The sequence below is a fragment of the Alosa pseudoharengus genome, unplaced genomic scaffold (genome assembly GCF_046254945.1).
Source record: "Alosa pseudoharengus isolate Yale_2024_CS ecotype anadromous, Long Island Sound unplaced genomic scaffold, YU_APseudo_1.1 YU_APseudo_1.1_scf_20, whole genome shotgun sequence".
NCBI lineage: Eukaryota > Metazoa > Chordata > Actinopteri > Clupeiformes > Clupeidae > Alosa > Alosa pseudoharengus.
Window position 1 is genome coordinate 28498764 of NW_027468664.1, and position 19102 is coordinate 28517865.

The 19102-nt window shown below is 42.6% G+C and overlaps 1 protein-coding gene across 1 annotated transcript in view; it reads left to right on the forward strand.

Annotated features, from left to right (window-relative positions):
- Nucleotides 1-15745: 15745 nt before the first annotated feature.
- LOC143136340 (NUAK family SNF1-like kinase 1) overlaps nucleotides 15746-19102 on the forward strand; it is a 21793-nt gene continuing 18436 nt past the window's right edge. The window contains exon 1 of the mRNA XM_076297011.1: nucleotides 15746-16670. Coding sequence (XP_076153126.1) covers nucleotides 16398-16670 — 273 coding nt within the window. The 5' untranslated portion in view covers nucleotides 15746-16397. The remainder of the gene's footprint in view (nucleotides 16671-19102) is intronic.

The following is a 19102-nucleotide window of genomic DNA, read 5'->3' on the forward strand; positions in this document are numbered from 1 at the left end:
AATGTGTCAATGTTATCAGAAATTCTGATACAACACCCCCAGCTCATGTACCTGCCTCACAAGCTGAGCCATCTACAACCTGTGGTAAGTAGTCTATGTCTTATGTGAATTTTCACATTTGTAATGTCATGTAATGTGAACCATTGAGAAGTGAGTGTTTTCCCTTGTATAATTATAGGTGACCTTTGGCATCTACTGGACAGCACAGTGGATAACAGCAGACGGAGCTCCAGTGTGACCGCAGATGCAACAATTGAGGTGGACCGTTATTTGTTGAGACAAATCTGGCAAGGACTGAGGATCCGCTGGGTTATTGGAACAAGCAACAGCTTCAATATCCCAATTTATATAAGCTGGCACTTACGTTCTTGTTGTCCAGTATCATCGGTGCCCTGTGAAAGGGTGTTTTCTAAGGCAGGAGAGGTGGTTTCCAAAAAGAGAAACCGCCTCAATCCAAATACTGTCAAAAAACTTTTGTTTCTAAATAAAAATCAGTAAAAATTTTCCCATCCCTGTTGCAGTTTGCTGCTCCACACTCCCAGTTCCATAAGCACTAGGCCTACACAATTGCCCTCCCAGTTCCATAAGCACTACACAATTGCACTCCCAGTTCCATAAGCCCTACACTATTGCACTCAGTCAGCACTGCACTCAGTGATTTCTTTACACTCATTTGGGGCATTCACTGTCATCACTAACCCAAAGAACTACTGAATAGTTGAACATAGTTCTAGAATAGTTATGTGTGTGTGAGTTGTGTGTGCACAGGTAAACACAAGCAGAGTAAAATACTTTATTTAATACACAGGCAATTGAAAAAGGGTGTGCCCACACCATGACAATTTGGTTGCTCAGGATGAATAGATTTGTGTGCGATACATTGCTTTGCACTAGTGATGTTACGGTTGATACCGAGGCTCTGAAGCGTGTGTCGAGAACGTCAAGCCATTGCCAGCAAAGCCCCGTATCGAGGCTTGAGTTGTATTGGTAATTTGACGTCAGGCGTGACGTTCGAAACCTCGTTTGATGTGACGTTCAAAGCCTCGTTTGACTCCACTGCTTCGACTGGTGGTTCACTTTTGGCGGGACGCTCCAAGTATAAAGATGTCCCATACCCGGATGATACCCGGATGATTTTTTGCGGTGCGTATAGTGAGTTGTCTGAGATGGAGCAAGCTAGGAAGAGAAAGTATTCACCCGTTTGGGAGCACTTCGATCTTATTTCTCCCAATAAGATAGATAGTCTGTAAGGTTAGGATATTATTTCCTTCCTAACATTAACATTGGGCTATATAAAATAGTATGTTGTTGTTTCACGCTATGTCTACGTTATGGATAATTTATTTTTTATTGTTTATTTTTACTTTACTGCACGTTGGTATGTTTTTATTTAAGGGGTTTTGTCATCCATAGGTGAGATGCTTGATCTGATCCAAGGTGCTTGGCTATAATAATAACACCTCCTCCATGTTGAGGCATTACCGTGCCTTACACGAGATAAGAGAGGATCGATCCTGGAACTAGCCATGGTGTGTTTGCAACATTTTTCTTTATATGGCATTATAAGTATACTGTATATACCAGGGCTCTTCAATTGGGGGGCCGGGTCCGGCCCGCGAGGTCATTTGTACTGGCCCTTTAAAAAAAATGTAATCTCTAGCAAGCGCATGAGCTGTTGTCCACTCTTGCATCTCTCACTCGCTTTAGTCCTGCAGCCACTGCACCTCAGCCCATTGAACAAGTTAGGCTACATTACAATTCATTACATTTGTACATTTATAAGCTGAACGTAAGTGCCATAGTTTAGTTTCAACCTAAATTGGCACGTTGGAGTTTATCTACTAATATTTAACAGGTTGCACCACACAAATAGTTTCTGTCAACAATATCGCAAAAAAACACGGGCACAATTTCTGCAAAACTTGGTGGAAAGGTGGAGCAGATCCGACTCAAAGGGAATTTCAAAGTATTTCTATATAGTAGCCTGGCAATTGCCGATGTCCTTCATTTCTTCACGTCTTAACATAAACAAATGCAATTATAGACTAGCGAAGTTTGAAATGAGCCTGTCTAAAAGCCTCTTGGAAATCATGTGGCATGTTCCATTAAATGCGCACTCAATTGCGATTCGAAGCAAAAAGTAGGCTAGGCTATGATAGCCTAACGAAGGTAAATTGCATATTTGTAAATGGCGACGGCAAAACGTTAAAGTGAATCGTAGACTTTATAATAAAGAAAGTAAAGGAGATGATTTGCACCTCCGTTCACCAAATAAAGGCCGTGGTTGTGTTTCTACAATATGTTGGCACAAAACGTAATTTCTGTCAGAAACCAAGTAGGCAAAACGTTTTCATTGTCATTGTGAATTATGACGATGCCCATGTTCAGTAGGCTATGTGTTTCATTTATTCAAGCAGTGACATTTGGTTTAATGCATGGGGTAACGTGAGGTGCGTCAGAAAAAAGATGGGCCTGTCCCTCTCAAAACATGTTAAAATAGCGTGATTAGCAACCAGAAAAAATCCCGGGGGACACACCCCCGGACCCCCGTGTTATTATTATTAGGCTATTATGACTGGCCTGCCCCCACTGCTAAAAAAATCTAGGGGTCACGGTCATCTCAAAAATGGTGGGAACGTCAAATGTAACAAGTAGGCCTATTCATGGGTTTCTTCAGGTCCCTTTCCACAGCTGTATAAAATCAAGCACCTTGATTATCAATGCAGGCTGCATGGTGCTTTGATACACCTGTGGAAAGGGACCTGATGAAACCCATGAATAAGTCAGAAGAGCTACATATGCGACTGATTACACATTTAATTCACCTGAACAGTGTTTGAATCCTGTTTGTACTCACTGGAAATCTTGGACCTAGCAGTACTGTGCAAAGCACAGATTCCATTTGTGTTATCTGTTATCACAGATTTCATTCCATATTAGCCACCATCAACCAGCCAATGATGTTGTTATGCATGTACAAAATACAACATTTGAACACCCATATTGCTGCTGTTGTAATTCATTGTATATACAGCTGTTAATGTGATTACTCATATTTCAAGCCGCATTTCTCCGGCCCCTCAGTTGTGATGCTTTTCATGAACTGGCCCCCATTACAAACTAATTGAATAGCCCTGGTATATACTGTTTTTGTGATTTGTTAAATTGTTTTGTCCTCCTGTTGTTTAGTCCTAGATTCCACAAAAAAAAACAGCTGGATGAGGCCTTGGTTGATATGGTGGTGAAGGATAGCCAGCCATTCACCTTGGTTGAGGATGAATGGGGTTTGTAAACAAATTGAAAATGTTCTACCTACCAAACAGGTATATAGCCTATTTTATTATTGACATTTGCTCACAAAATATATCTTCAAAACTTTTATTCAACAAGTGTACTTATTTCTTCAGGCTTTGAAGGCCATGGTTGCTGAGAGATTCGAGAAGGCTAAAGAGGAGGCTAAGGCTCGTGTCCAGCAGGCTACTGCAGTGAGCCTCACTGCTGATATGTGGACATCTATGAACATGGATGCCTACCTGGCCATAACTTGCCACTTCCTTAATGAGGGAAATGTACTAAACACGGTATTGCTTGGAGTCCGTCATTTCCCACAGTCACACACAGCTGTGAACTTGGTAGCAGCCAAAGCTGCTATTATGGAGGAGTGGGGCATTAGACACAAAATTACTTGCCTCCTAATAGATGCAGCAGCAAATATGCTTGACTGTGGCAGGGAGCTAAACCTAAAACAGACTGTATGTATTGCACATACTATGAATTTGATGGTTAAAAAAGCTCTTGAACAGACTGTTGGACTTTCAGAACTGCGGGCAAAAGGTAGAAGGATTGTTAATCTGTTCAGGTGCAGCACCACTGCTAAGTTATGTTATGTTATATCTAGTGTTGCATGCTATGCACTTAGTTTCAGGCATCAAATATAACGAGGTTGTATTGTATATGTGATATTTGTATTGTTTTGTCCTGTGTAAAGGAAAGACTTGTGCAGATTCAGGAGCACTTGGGACCAATACGGAAGTTGATGAAAGAAGTTGACACCCGCTGGAACAGCACATTTCTCATGCTGGAGAGGCTTCACTTAGAGAGAGAAGCTGTGGGTGCAGCCATGGCCTCCATGCAGACTGACACCACGGCACTGACGTCATCAGAATTGTTTGACATTGAGGAGTGCCTGGGTGTGCTTTCACCATTGAATCAGGCCACTATTGAGTTGTCAGAAGAGAAGGTGTGTGGCTCCAAAATTATTCCACTGTTGAAAATGTTGGACTTTGCCATTGGGGAACAAATTCCCCAAAAGAAATCCGAGATGGCCAAACAGCTGGCAGAACTCATGTATCGGCAGGTCCGAGGAAAATTGCAGCAATTTCAAAGCATGAGCATCCTAACATTGCCAACTCTGCTGGACCCACGCTTCAAAACACTGGGCTTCCTCAGTCCATCCAAAGCTGATGATGCGGTGAAGAGACTCACTGCTGAGTGTGCTTTCATCATATCACAACAAACACCAACACCTCCAGCAACACAGCCATCAACAGCTGGGGACGATGAGAGACCTTCCACCTCCTCTGGTATGTTCTTAGTGTTGTAGACCGTGTTGGTGTGTAATTATTACATGTAATAACCTTTTTGCCCATTTTCCTTAGGTCAACTGTGGCGCCATTTAGATCGCACTGTGCAGCACACCAAACAGACACAGTTCTACTGCTGATGCTATGGTGGAGGTTCAGAGATACCTGAAGGAACCATACCTACACAGACTAGAAGATCCGCTTAAATATTACGAGCAAAGCTTACGAGCAAAGCCATGTATCCAAACCTGTTTGTACTTGCCAAGACGTTTTTGTGTACACCGGCCTCATCAGTGCCTTTTGAGCGTGTTTTTTCAAAGGCTGGAGAAATAGTTTCTAAAAAGAGGAACCGTTTAAGCCCAAAGGCTGTGGAACAGCTACTGTTTTTAAATAAAAAATAATTAAGGCCCCCCTCCCATGTTACACCAAGCAATGTACAGTTAATCATAGAGATGTCCGATAATATCGGCCCACCGATATTATCGGCCCGATATTAGCATAAAAATGTATTATCTGTTAATATCGTTATCGGATTTTTTTTGCCTTAAAACCGATAAAATAATGCTTGCGTTACACCCAAATAGTGCCTATGCGCTCCTGAAGCGTTTACCGGCGCACAGATGATGACCTCATCAAGCTGCGTCTTGAAGCATACAAACAAGCGTGGATGGCTGCAGTAACAAACTTGCTCGCTCTGTTTCAACATTATGTCTGTGGTTTGGAATTGGCCATGGCCGTCGTAGCCCCTTGAGTTGGCCGTGACGCCTCTTTGAAAATCAGAGGTTTAGGCCACGGTGGCCTTGGTGCCCCCTTCTTTAAATATTCTGCTTTGCGTCCTACTAATAGCGATATATATTTAGCCTATGGCCAAATTACGCAGTGGAGAAAGTGACAGCGCAAGAAAGTGCGTCCAAATTAACCCATTCTTCTCAGTTGAACTACTCGCGAAGTAGCCTACTCATCATACAGACATCACAAGTATCTAGGGTTGCCAACCGTCCCGAATTGTGCGGGACATCCCGTATTTTGGGTGATTTTGATTTGTCTCGTCAGGGACAGCACCACTCCCGATTTTCAATCACAGCTCATCGGCCTTGTTAACTTGTCAATAGTAGGCTACTGTAAACGCACCTGGAACAAAGTGTCCAGTGCCGCCGCTACCACGCGCATCTCGCACTGTGCGCACGGCACCAAGGGACAGAAGGGGCACCATAATTTAGCCAGAGAAGCTTTACTGCAAACTGCTTTTCACTCTTCTTAGAGAACGATTACAATGTCAAAATGCAGCAACAGCATCTTACATAAGGATGATACTTTTTGGGTCCTCTCAGTCTCTCTATTATGCAGCAGATCTAACTTGAACGTTATGCTACTCGTTTTAATTGGGAACGAGAGGGAGAGAGGGGAAGTTTCCAGCTGGCTTGTGATTGTTGGTAATTGATTTCACCTTTTTAATATAAGAAACTTTTAAAAGGAAATCATGAGAACAACAAAAACAACGCGAGGAGATTGCGGAATTATCCGGTTCACACTATGCTACTGACCATTTACAAAATGTGAGGGCACTTTGACATAGGCTGCACGCACTGTGATTTGGACTGATAGAATATGAAGAGTGGTCAATTGCCTTTGTGTAATGGAATTGGCGAGTCTTGAAGTCTTCAATAATCAATTTCCCTTAAACTAAGCATTTACATGAAGCACATGATAGGCTATGCCAATTGAAACACTTTCAACTCAGATAGCTAGGTGGCTACCAGGTTCATAATTAACTTTTAATTGCAAACAGAAAATATCTACCTAGCATCATTACTTCTATTTCCACAGGAATGAAGGTTGTTTACACCAACTTAATATACTTATCATTATGCTATAGGCCTAAATGTGGCACAAACAATGTTAGAGTTTGTGGAATGACCATAGGCTATATTTGAATGGAGCTGGCAAAATATTATGAATACCGTGTAGACAATGCTCTTAAAGTGACAGTACACCATTTGTTTTTGTTTTTTTTTGGGGGGGGGGGGGTCCCGCATTTGAAGTGAAGTGTCCCTCATTTGGGGTTGAGGAAGTTGGCAACCCTACAAGTATCACATGAAAGAGCTTTTTCTCAACTTTTAAACGATGTTAGCCGCTAATTGCTGTGGTGAACGGTTCGCGAGAAAAGTAAATAATATCATTCAATCATAAATTCTACTGAAGGTTTTGCGTCCATCTCCCTACCCATTCATCTCGGTGGAATCCTGCAGAACCCTTCGTTTAACATATGACAAACCATATATCAGAATAAACAGCAGACCTTACCTAACAGAAAGGTGTAAATCAGTCCCCTGTAGGCTACAGTTAGCCGTTCCAGACTAATCCCGTTTTGAATTTGCAGTAAACTTCAACATACATGGATGTCTCCAAATTTGGGATTAAGTTTTACACTGTGTTTAAATTGTTCCACATTATTTCATAACGGGCCAAATACAAAACAAATATTACAAATGTCGCCTAGATATCGGTAAATCAGAGGACAGCTGACTGTAAGAGTTTGTGAAAGTAGCCTTAATGATCACAAAATGCTAAGCATACATCTAGGCTATTTGAGTTTCTTAAAGCTGAGCTGTGCTTAAATTGTTCAATACATGATTTCATAACAGGCCAAATATAAAATAAATTTTAAATATAGCCTAGATATCTGAAAATATTAGATGATCAGATGATTTACAGTTATATGTAATATGTCATGTTTTATGTTTTTGTATACAGTGATGCAGGTCTACTGCAGTGAATACAACTTTGATCATTTTTATAGCCTACAGCCTATAGCCTATAGTTAACTTTGGCCTTGGTGCCCTGACATGTGGCCTTTGTGCCCCCCACCAAATATGCCCAACTGAAGGCCAAGTGGCCTTGCCCCTAAAATGGTGAAATTCCAAGCCTGATTGTGGGTATGGCCCGTTATGTACTTCACCTCAAGCCTGAAGTATTTTTTGTAGCTCAAACAAATGTTTTCAAAATTGTGCAGTATAGTTGCTTGCCACATTGTAATTGACTCATATTTGTGCATTCATTCAATTAAGGTGATTGAGTTTTAGTTAAAGAAACAGTTCATGAAGCATCCTACAAATGCAGGCTGATTTAACACAGAAAAAGGGTAGCCTGTCATACACTATGCCTGTTATTTTAGTTGGCTTTACATTCTGCTATGTTGCACATAGTTGTTCAGGTACAATGTTTTATCATTTGTGAAGAAGTCAAATTTGCCCTATTTGTTGTGGGCATTGTCAAGATTATCTCAGGGAGAGTGTAATCCAAACTGTTGTTTGAGACAATTAAAAAATAAAAAATAAACATGGCACTTTTTCCCTAAATTAAGTTGAAGTATTTTTCTTATTTTGCACAGACAATGTTAACATTTGGAAAGCCTTGTTGCATTCAAGAATGCATCCAGTGGGGCATCACAATAACATTAAGCATGTTGTGTTAATTCCACAACAGGAGATATGTGATGTTACCTAAATTAGTTTTGAGGAAAAATAACCCACATATCGACATCGGTATCGGCTGATATCGGAATCGAAATTTGAGAGTTGGACAATATCGGCATATCGGATATCGGCAAAAAAGCCAATATCGGACATCCCTAGTTAATCACAATCACCTCATCACTTCCAGTTACATAAGCACTTTCACCGTCCTCTGTTCATGAAAAACACTACCCAGTTACCAAACCACTTTCACTGTCCTCACTGCCCACTGTTCATGAAAAACACTACCTAGTCACCAAAGCACCTTCACTGTCCTCTGTTTATGAAAAACACTACCTAGTCACCAAAACACTTTGTTCATGAAAACACTACCCAGTTACCAAAGCACTGTTCATGAAAAACACTACAGTTAAGCACTTTCAATGTAGCCTGGCGAGCCAGACCCACATTAAAATGTAGGGTCTGGGCACTCACCGTTCGCAGTGCTCAGTCCGAGGGGCGGGATAATCAGTTGTCTTTTAAATTCCCTCTGCACGCAATAGGACAGCGGCAGCGCTATGAGTCCCATGCGTTTCCCACCAGTGGAGCTAGTTGGCTAGTTCAAACGTTTGCCAACATAATAAAAGCTTAACTCGTGTCACACTGTTCGCCAGCAGCAACATCCATCTTATTTGTTTTCAAGTAGCAGGGAATTCAAGCCAAACCGTTGCAACTCTGCCATCAATCATTATGTTAAGCCCACCTAATGACTCTATACACGATTTCAATGGCCTGATTAAGTTTCGATTTCTGGAGCTCACAAGCCAACGGAGAGTTGCTAGACTAGCCCTGGCAGCAAATTAATTTGCTGCCGCTAGGGGCGCGTCTAGATTTCTAGGCTACTTTCAATGGCCTCTGTTCATGAAAAACGATCAGTTACAAAAGCACATTCAATGCCCTGCTCTCTAGTAGCCTAAGTCATTTTTATCCAACGTCACACTGGAATGCACTACCATTAGGCCTTACATAAGATTTAGTAAAGCGTCGAACCGTTGTTGAAGCATTGTTTAATAGGTTTAATTGATTTTCACACATATTTATGTCAAAAAGACTTTAACGTGGTGCACTCCGTAAGGAGTTCGTCTAGGAATCTTGCGACCCGAGTTTGAATCTTTCTTTGAGTAGGCTAAAACAAATTTTCACAGATCGCCACTAACTTCTTTTGTTACAAGTGCATACAATATTTCTTGCAGGAAAGCTAGACCATGGTACATTACGTAAAGTGTAAGCCTTTGAATCCGGCGACCAAGGTTCGAATCTTGCCTTGTGTTAAGTTAATTTTCACAGATCACCTCACACTTCATTTGTAACAAACGGCTAATATTTCAACAGAAAGGGGTCGCTTGTATTCCTTAACGCATGTGTAGGCTAAGTATGAATGTATCGGACCAAATGGCACATTTTTGGTTGCTTTTGTGTTTGGAATTTTTCTTCAGTTTTATTTTTATTGACCAGTAGTCCATCACTAACTTACAGGCAGACAGGACTTCAACAGGGTGAACAGAGAGACGAACCAACAAGGAACAGAGAAACAGGAGGGTAGAAATACACAGACCAATTAACAGAAAGACAGAGGACTGTACAAGACCAACGAGACAATAACGGGGACCAGGTGTGCAAGCAGAAAGGGAGGGAAACCTAACAAGACAGGAAGCACAGACCAAATAAGGAGATGGGGCGGAGACAAAGACAGGTGACAGGCAGGTAAACACAAAGCACATGGGAACAGGCAAAACTAAACACAGGACACTACACAAAATGGCCACCAGGGTGGCACAAAGTCACTCCATCCAGGCAGGATCCTGACAGCCACCACGCTGGCCAGGGACTTCAACAATGGCTCGCTGACCAACTATGTTCCGGCCCCTCCTTCTTCTCTTGGCTAAATCAAAACCCGCTTCATCCACAAATATATATTCATGGGGTCTTTCTATTGCATCCAATTCAAATATTCTCTATATGAAGAAATAAATTGGTAGTTTTGTAAGTGAACAGAAAGACAGGCTGATACTGTACAGAAACTGAACAATATTTCTGAAAATAATAATAATAATAGTAATAATCAAGCATGCTTTATCAGAAAATGTGTTTTGTCAAATGTGTTTTACAATGAGTACATTAGTGTGTAACTGATCCAAACATAATCAGATCATATAATGGATGTGTTTGTGATTTGACATTAATTGTGTTTTGATAAATAATTGTATAGTTTTGATTGAAGTGTTTCATTTTGCTAGAAAACCTGACAGGAGCAGCACTTTACTTAACTTTACTTAACTAGAACATTACATCATCTTAAAAATGAAGCAGACAAAACACTGTCACAAACCTTTCACAAGAAACCATAATAAAAAAATAAATATTCCAGTAAGGTAAAGAACACAAGACAGGGGCTGTTTCTCAGTCAAGGTGGGATTCTTCAAGGCACAGTTCTACCAAGCATGAATGCTTGAGGATCCTCGACTTTGAGAAAGAAATAGAATAAGGCTAAGGTGAGGGGCAGAGAGACAAGGATAAAAAAAAAAAAAACACATGTCAAGGGTAAACAAAGGACGATATGGTGCAGGACACAGGAAGTAAACCAAAGTACAAGCGGATGTGATGAGAGAAATAAGTATGAGACATGGCAAAGCACATAAAACATCACTACAATGTAAAACATGGAAAAACACAAAACCCATTATCCTGGATTTCTAGATCATGTCACACACACAATCTTTGACTCACTGTTGCTTCCTAGTGGACAATATGTGACCCATACAGTTGCACAAAAATACACCACTAGGTGGCGTGACAACATCAAGGTTTCAGCAAGCAAAGAGAAATTCATTAGATGTATGAAGAAATGTTCAGACATTATTTTCACCCATGACAATACTCTGAAAATCACTTACACAGTAATTTTGCCCATCAGTTGTTCTACCATGTACACATCTCAAGAAGCCACAATAAGATAAAAAAAATAATAAATAAATCCCTAGAAGCAGCTCACCAACATCACTCAACATGAGCATTGCCATCACCACACAGGCTCATAGAGGACAAATACATGGCAGATTTATGGGGGTGCCACATCATAGCACTATTCAAACTGATACAAACCCCAATCCACTACTTTTACCACTGCTAAGTACTGAACATTTGAGCCAGGGGTGGCACAAGGGGAGAGGGATGTTAGGATGATTCTAAGGGCCCAGCACTGACAGGGGGCCCCCAGAGAGAGCAATACTGAGCCAACTAAATGACAATATAGCTTCACTCCAGACGTAGCGTACAAAAGAGGTGGCCAGTACAAAACATAGTGCACCCCTATTCTGAATTTGTGCTATTCCAAAGGACATTTTTCACAGCAGCCATAGTAGGCCAAGCACAGGTGTTACTAAATACCTTAACACTCTGATTTGACAATTTAAGTGAGTCACAAGCAACACTAGCAGTGCTATTTTATAACTGTGTGGTGTTACTGTAAAGCAACACCAACACTCTCTATTCAACACCGTCCCTGAAATGTCAAAAATCATCTATTTACTGTGCATGCTAATCTGTATTTTCAACATTTAGCTAACCTCTGGTTATAGAACTGTGGAAGGTGTCTTGGTCAAAGTCTGGACTGGACATGGATCCATAATGTTCATTCTGATGGACATGTTAGACAAGAATTAGTTACTGCAATAATCAATGGTGTGTGTGTGTGTGTGTGTGTATGCATGTGTGTGTGTGAATGTTTCTGTGTCTGTGTGTGTGTTTGGCTGGGTCACTAGGACATGCTGCTACTTTCAGACCTGTCAGAGAAGGATCATGTTCACTTTCCATCAGTAGGGAGAAAAATGTTCCAACCACAGGCTTAGTCTCATGCTGTCATGATGTTATTATTCGCTGCTAAACACACACACACACACACCTGAGCATGTGGTCATGCCTGAAGAATGAACAATGACGTAACTGCAAGACTCTACCATAAGTGTAGCAGACTGAATAGACGTCATCTGCTGAGTACAGGTGTGTACAGTATGTGTGTGCGTACAGTACTGTATGTGTGTGTGTGTGTGCGTACAGTACTGTATGTGTGTGTGTGTATGTGTGCGTGTGTCCAATCTATTGTTTTTAAATCTATGATCTGGACTGTATTTCAGACAAAAGCATAAGACGGGTACCTTTGGCATCAGGGGGAGTTGTGAATTAACCATAAACACTCAGACTTTATAACTAAAGGCATAGGCCTAGATCAGTGTTTCTCAAAGTGTGGTCCGGGGACCACTGGTGGTCCGCAAGCTATCCCAAGTGGTCTGCGGGTAGACGTGGTAAAATATAATATAGATGAGTTGTTTGCAACATTGAACCAACTTGGATGTAAATCCAAACAGTTCTGCAACACTGCCTATGTAAGCTACTGTACACCAGTTTAAATCATGAATCATCTGACACAATAAGTAAGGTGCCAAGACAATGAGGTTGTTCAGTGAGTACGCTTCTTGTGTAATATACTGATGAAGTAGGTCTACTGTTTTTTTTATTTTTTAGCTAGGTTGTCCGTGAGGTTTCTATTTATTGGTTAAGTGGTCCTTGCTCTGAAAAAGTTTGAGAAACACTGTCCTAGATAAAGGCAAAGCATAGACAAATGTACATCCTGTGTTGTAAAGGAGTCCCATAGACTATATTTAAACTGAAAAGCACATACTACCACTCCACTTTCTGTATTATAACCTGAACGTTTATTAGATTTGCCAGAACCCTCCTTGGTATTAGGAGTGACAAGTAATGCAATATTTGCTTTATCCACCAGAGAGAGCGCTCGCCATTCAATTTTTTTGCTCTGTCCCTCCAGGGGAATCCTGGTGCTTGTTACAATGTGTTGCACAATGCCCTGTGAGAATCTAAACAAAATGTGCCTTTGCTAAACAGATGACAAACAAACAGAGGAGGTCAGGCAGGAAGAAAGGATGGGGCTCAGAGATAAAGGAAGTGACCTCATGTCCGCGGTTTCGGAGCCAAAAGGTGAGGAAATTAGAGTTTTGATGCAGACTGCAGGCCACTAGTCCTTTGTTAGGTCTGGACAGAAAACAGAAGTGTGTTCTCTCTCTCTCTCTCTCTCTCTCTCTCTCTCTCTCTCTCTCTCTCTCTTTTTCTCTTTCTCTCTGTGTGTGTGTGTGTGTGTGTGTGTGTGTGAATGCCATCAGCTGCAGATGGGACTTGCAAGGCTATCAGCAGAACAACTAGTGAATGTGGGGAATACAGTAGAGCTGGATTGAGAGTGATTCAATAGATAGACCATTCAATAGATAGATAGATAGATACTTTATTGATCCCCATGGGGAAATTCAAGGGTCTCAGTAGCAAACAGACATCACACACAACATGCACTTACAGCAGAAATGGTAAACTTAAGTATAAGTATAAACATATAACTAAACTCCACTGTACAATAAAGACAGTACAAGATAAGAAAGATAAGAAAACTAACAAAACTCCAAACTCCCGAAAGTCCAATGTGCTTGAGGGTGATCAAGCATAAGACGCTTGTAGTGACAGGGCCGGGACTGGTAAGGTGCTAAAGGGAGTGAGTGTCATGGTGAAGGTGCAAAACATGGTCCAACATTAGTCCAACAGTGCAACAGTGCAAGAGTAAGGTCTAGAGACCAGCATAAATAATATGGACAAATAGGAGAGTAAAGTATAATATAGACAAGGTAAAGTAAAAAACTATTTCAGTACAAGAACAGGTTGAGGTAATAGGGTTATAGCCATTCATTCATTCAGTATTGTAGCAGAAGCCTGACCGCAGCCATTGATCATGTGTGCTAATATAGCATGAAAAACAGTGTAGCAGTAAAACAGTAGTGAAAAACATTAGGCTGTGTACATTAGTAAAACAGTAGTAAAACAGTAGTAAAGCAGTAGTGGGCAGTCAGTACTCAAACATGGAGAGGGTGGAGAGGCAGACAGACTAAACAGAGAAGTCTATCTCTCCTCTTCCCTTTAGTGAGGCATTGAACAGTTCACTGGCCCTAGGAACAAATGACTTCCTCAGCCTTTCAGTTGTGCATAGCAGTGAGCGAAGTCTCCAGCTGATCAAGCTCTTTTGCTTTTTGATAGTGCTGTAGAGTGGATGACATTCATTGTCCAAGATGTTGATCAGTTTGATTAGGGTCCTTTTGTCAGATAGTATACTGTAAATCCCATGGCAGTGTTCTGCAGTGCTTGCTAATCTTCGGAGTCTGACTGTGTTACTGATGTGAATGGTGAATGGGGGAGGGACAGCACGTCTTTCATGTCATTTCATTGTACCAAATGTGTAGATGTGCTCATGCATTTACTGTGTGTGTGTGTGTGTGTTTGTAGATGTGCTTATGCATTTATGTGTCTATATAAAAACATATATATTTGTGCATCTGTATGTGTGTGACGTGTGTGTGTGTGTGTGTGTGTGTGTGTGTGTGTGCGTGAGTGAGTGTGTGTATCAGTAAGAGAGATAATGATTTCCCAAGGGAATAGGACTGGGGGTTGTGTAAACGACACACACACACAAACAGCAGGAAGATAGGGAGAGTAAAAAGTCTTTAGTGTTCGCTCTCATGCAATCACACCTGGATACTCAAATGCTGATTGGTGTGGTTTGTGATGTTGCAGTAATCAATCAGGTAGACCAGGCTGATGGGAGATAACAGGAAGGGGTGAAATTAAGCTCTGCCTGCCTCGACGCCTATACGACCTTCATTTAACATTCATGCGGAATATATTATCTAATACAATGGCATCTTCTCCTGCATGAATTACTTATACATTTTAATACATAATGTTTAATGTATTTCTATCAGCTGAGATGGTTTTGATAAGGGGGGGTCAGAGAGCATTCTCAACTGCGGTGGTGTCACATGGTAGCACTTCCTCTTTTTAGAAGTGTGCCCTTATGCTTCACACACACACAAAGGCGTTCCTCATGCATCGTCCTACCACACTCTCCCATCCCAGGGTGCCCCACTTACTACTGCTTCAGAGAGAGAGAGTGGAGTGAGTGTGTGTCTATGTGATAGACAATGATGACCTTATTTTGAATTTGTCATAATGTTCAAACACTTGTGTGGGGTGGGTGGCAGGGGTCGAAAGAGCCAGGGGTGCGTTTCCCAAACCATAGTTACTAACCTGTTAGCAACTTAGTTGGTTGGCAGTGTGAAATTGCATTGCAACCGACAAAGTTGCTAACTTGGGAAACGCACCCCTGGCCAGTAGTAGACCACTGCTTCCCTTTATACACACGTCTGTGTTGTTATCCTCATCACTGATGACATGAGCCCCCCCCCCCCCTCTCCTCTGGTGAAGGAGCTCAGAGCTCACAACTGTGCTATTCTCCCTCCTGCTCCTGTAGATACAAACATACTGTAATGCAGACAGCCATCTTCGGAAGCTGACATTGTCGCTTTATACATTTAATTGTGTATGACTCCCTTTTAAAAAGAAAATAAAATAAAAAGAAAGCATAGGCTTTGATTCTGCCAAGAGAAGCTGTGATACATTAGCTGTTGTGATATGGTAACATGCTCTAATGTCAAATCCCCAGTCACACACAAACACACACACACACGCGGAGACGGGAGGAAGGGGTGTGAGGACGGGGGAAAATGGTGAAAATTGTTAACCCCGCCCTCCGTTCTCTCGCGCTGTCTGCATTCCTCGCTCCTTGCAGCACGCGGAAGAAAAAGGAGGAGGAGAATTGGGAGAGCGCGAGCAAAAGCGCACGAGACAGGGAAGGTGGTGATCATGGCACCAAACCAAACGCCTCTGCGCTTCCGAACTCCACTCAGACCCAAATACACGCCCGGGCAAGCAACTTCAGCCGATGTCCTGCTCTGAGAACTGAGAGAGAACACTTGCGTTTGGATAACTATGAGGGTGATCTACATCCTGAACGCCGGCTTTGTTGCTGCCTTCTCAAGACAGGAGTCGCTTTAGACGATTTGTAGGCAAGCAAGAAATATTATTTATTTATATATATTTGAACACCTTCGACGGATCTCTGTATTTTATTTAATCTGAAACACGCAGAGGAAAAGACGATTTGTATGGAGATCATGCAAAGATATTATTGTATTATTCCCCTTATAATATTGACGTGCGCATATTGTTGAGCGCAACTTTCTGAGACTTATAGTTACGACTTTTCTTTTTAAGATACAGACTATCTTCAAAGAAAACTGATTAGAAGTAGGCCTATACACTGTTTGTTTGTGTATTATAGCGTTTAGTCCGTATTTACATAGATCTTCGGAAACGCCAGCGAAGAACTATTGTTTTAAGTTTCTGCATGGCCATGGAGACTGTGTCGGTTCTACAACAGCAGCTGTCCCATCCCGGGACCATGGTTGAGCGGAGCTCCAGCGAACACTGCTCGGGAGACGTGCCACTGCCGGTGGACTATCCCGCCGGCGAGGTACCACCGTCCGGACGTAGGGGCTCCAGCGTGAAGAAGCACCTCCACAAACACAACCTGAAACATCGCTACGAGCTTCAGGAGACGCTGGGTAGAGGGACTTACGGCAAAGTGAAGAAAGCCATAGAACGACACACCGGCCGGGTGGTGAGTGACATTATTCGACTTAACACTTTCTGTGGTTATAGACTGTTAAGACTGAGCTATGTCCTTTAGACTGGCACATCGCAGAAACTGTGCTTCTAAGTATTACAGCAAACAATGACTTAGGGAATTACAACCTTCCTTTCACTATGTTGGTGGTTAGGTTACGCAATATTGAAGCAAATTGAGTGGTGAGGGTCGTATAATTAAAACCCCCAACACATCCCTCCCGCTGCGCGTCTGTGACATCCGTTGGGGATTTCCCCTGTCATGACTCGATCGCGGAGGTCACCGGAGCTGGACTCAGCACGCGTGTTGATGGCTCCGCTGGGGCTTTGAAATGTGATATTTAAATGTTATGCGCGATAGAGGTCACTGACCACAATCACACGCTTCGCTGCAGACGGCAGAAGCTGCTGCTGCCGCCGCCTACTCATTGCGAGACCAATCGGGTAGGCGACTGATTTCCCTGAACTGGCGCTCGAGTCAAACACAATCACGCACTCGAGCGAATGTGGATGAAACACATGTTTTCTTGTCTTGTACTGACCCTCATTAATTCAAGTGTTTACTGACAACAGACACTCGCATTCAGGACTCAAATTATAACATAGCCCAAATCCAATTTTCTGTTGGGAAAGCGCAAGTTAAGATAGCTACGTTTGGCTTATCGTTGAAACAGAAGCAGAGTGATAGCTGTACTTCTACCCGCCAGGTGCTGTCTTGCTTGCTGGGGCTTTGTAGATAACGCTGATTAACCGGCATGATTTGAAAAGATTACGAGCGATGCGCATGTATTTCAAGGCAGAATTATTCAACACCGGCTGACATTGGAGCAGAGATAGGTCAAAAACTGGGATAACCCAATTCTTCTGAGACTGAAGTAGGTCAATGCGCTAATCCTGAGAATAAACTCCCCATCTTGGGCCGAGAGGCGAGCAGATTCTCCAGATTTCTGGGTCTTTATGCATGGGCGGCCTCAGCGAGGATGCTGCTGCCGCAGAGTCTGTGGCTGGCATGCCAACATGTCATGCAGACTTAGCGTGTAGTCTCTGTGGCTATGCTGGCAGGCTAAATACCCCCCCCCCCCCCCCCTCCCCCACACACACACACACACACAACATAAGCATGCACACAAACAGTACCAACTGAATGGAAAGTGGTGATCCGGTTTCACACTGTTTGTTTTGGTCACTATAAATACTTGAATTTCCCCTAGGGATCAATAAAGTATCTATCTATCTATCTATCTATCTATCTATAAATGGAGCCTGTCCTGTCCTGCATAGATAGGCTTCCAGGAGAGTTTCAGTCGAGTGTGCTGGTGGTGCTGACCAGTCTGCCACGTGCTTGTGTTGTTGTCCAGACTCACTTCCATCCAGGTCCATAGACTCACAGGCACAGATAGAATGGACCTGGACCTCACATTGTTTTTTTTTTCATGTTTGAGGAATGCCTCCAGAAACACACACACACACATAGAGAGAGAGAGAGAGAGAGAGACTTATACACTTATACTGTGTACACTTATACAATGCGTACGCACGCACGCACGCACGCACGCACGCACACACGCATGCACACATACACAAACACACACACGCACGCGCGCACACACACACACTTCTAACACACTAGTGCTAAGCTGACAGTGAGGCTGGCAGACAGGAAAACTGTGAGTGTTATAGCGTGAGAGGTGTTTAAACTGCTTCAGTGCATTCATACAGATGTGTTAGGCTTGTGTGTGCTTGGTAAAGATAGACAGGCTGTTTGTTTCCATAGGCACACTCTCTGTCTCACACACACATACACACACACACAAACACACACGCACACACACACACACACACACACACACACACACACACACACACACACACACACACACACACACACACACACACACACACTTGACTTGATTCAAGCAAGTGTCTCTCCAACTTATTTGCTATGGCTGAATGCGCTGTGTCCTGTGAAAAGAATGCCTGGAGACATGTCTGGGGTATGACACACACACACACACACACACATATGCATGCACACACAGAGTGACACAAATGCCGACTGTCAGAAGACCACTTCACACCCTCATTCACAGTCACAGGGACACAGTCACTGTCTGCATGGAATGATTCAGGGACCCTAAAAGAAACCATGACTCACTCAGGCAAATCAACACAGGCGTACATACACACACACACACACACACACAAGCAAATTTTCCATGTCATACATGACAGACAGCAGGCACAGACACACACACACACACATAGACACACACGCATAAGCCTCAGCGCAGACTAGCTGAGGGTGTGATGTAATCTTTCACTGTTATCTCACAGCCACCTATTTCCTCTCGTCTGAGAACACGGAACCAAGTAATGAGTTGACATACGGCTGGAGGGCAGAGTGTATCTGTGCTGAGCTGATTAGCT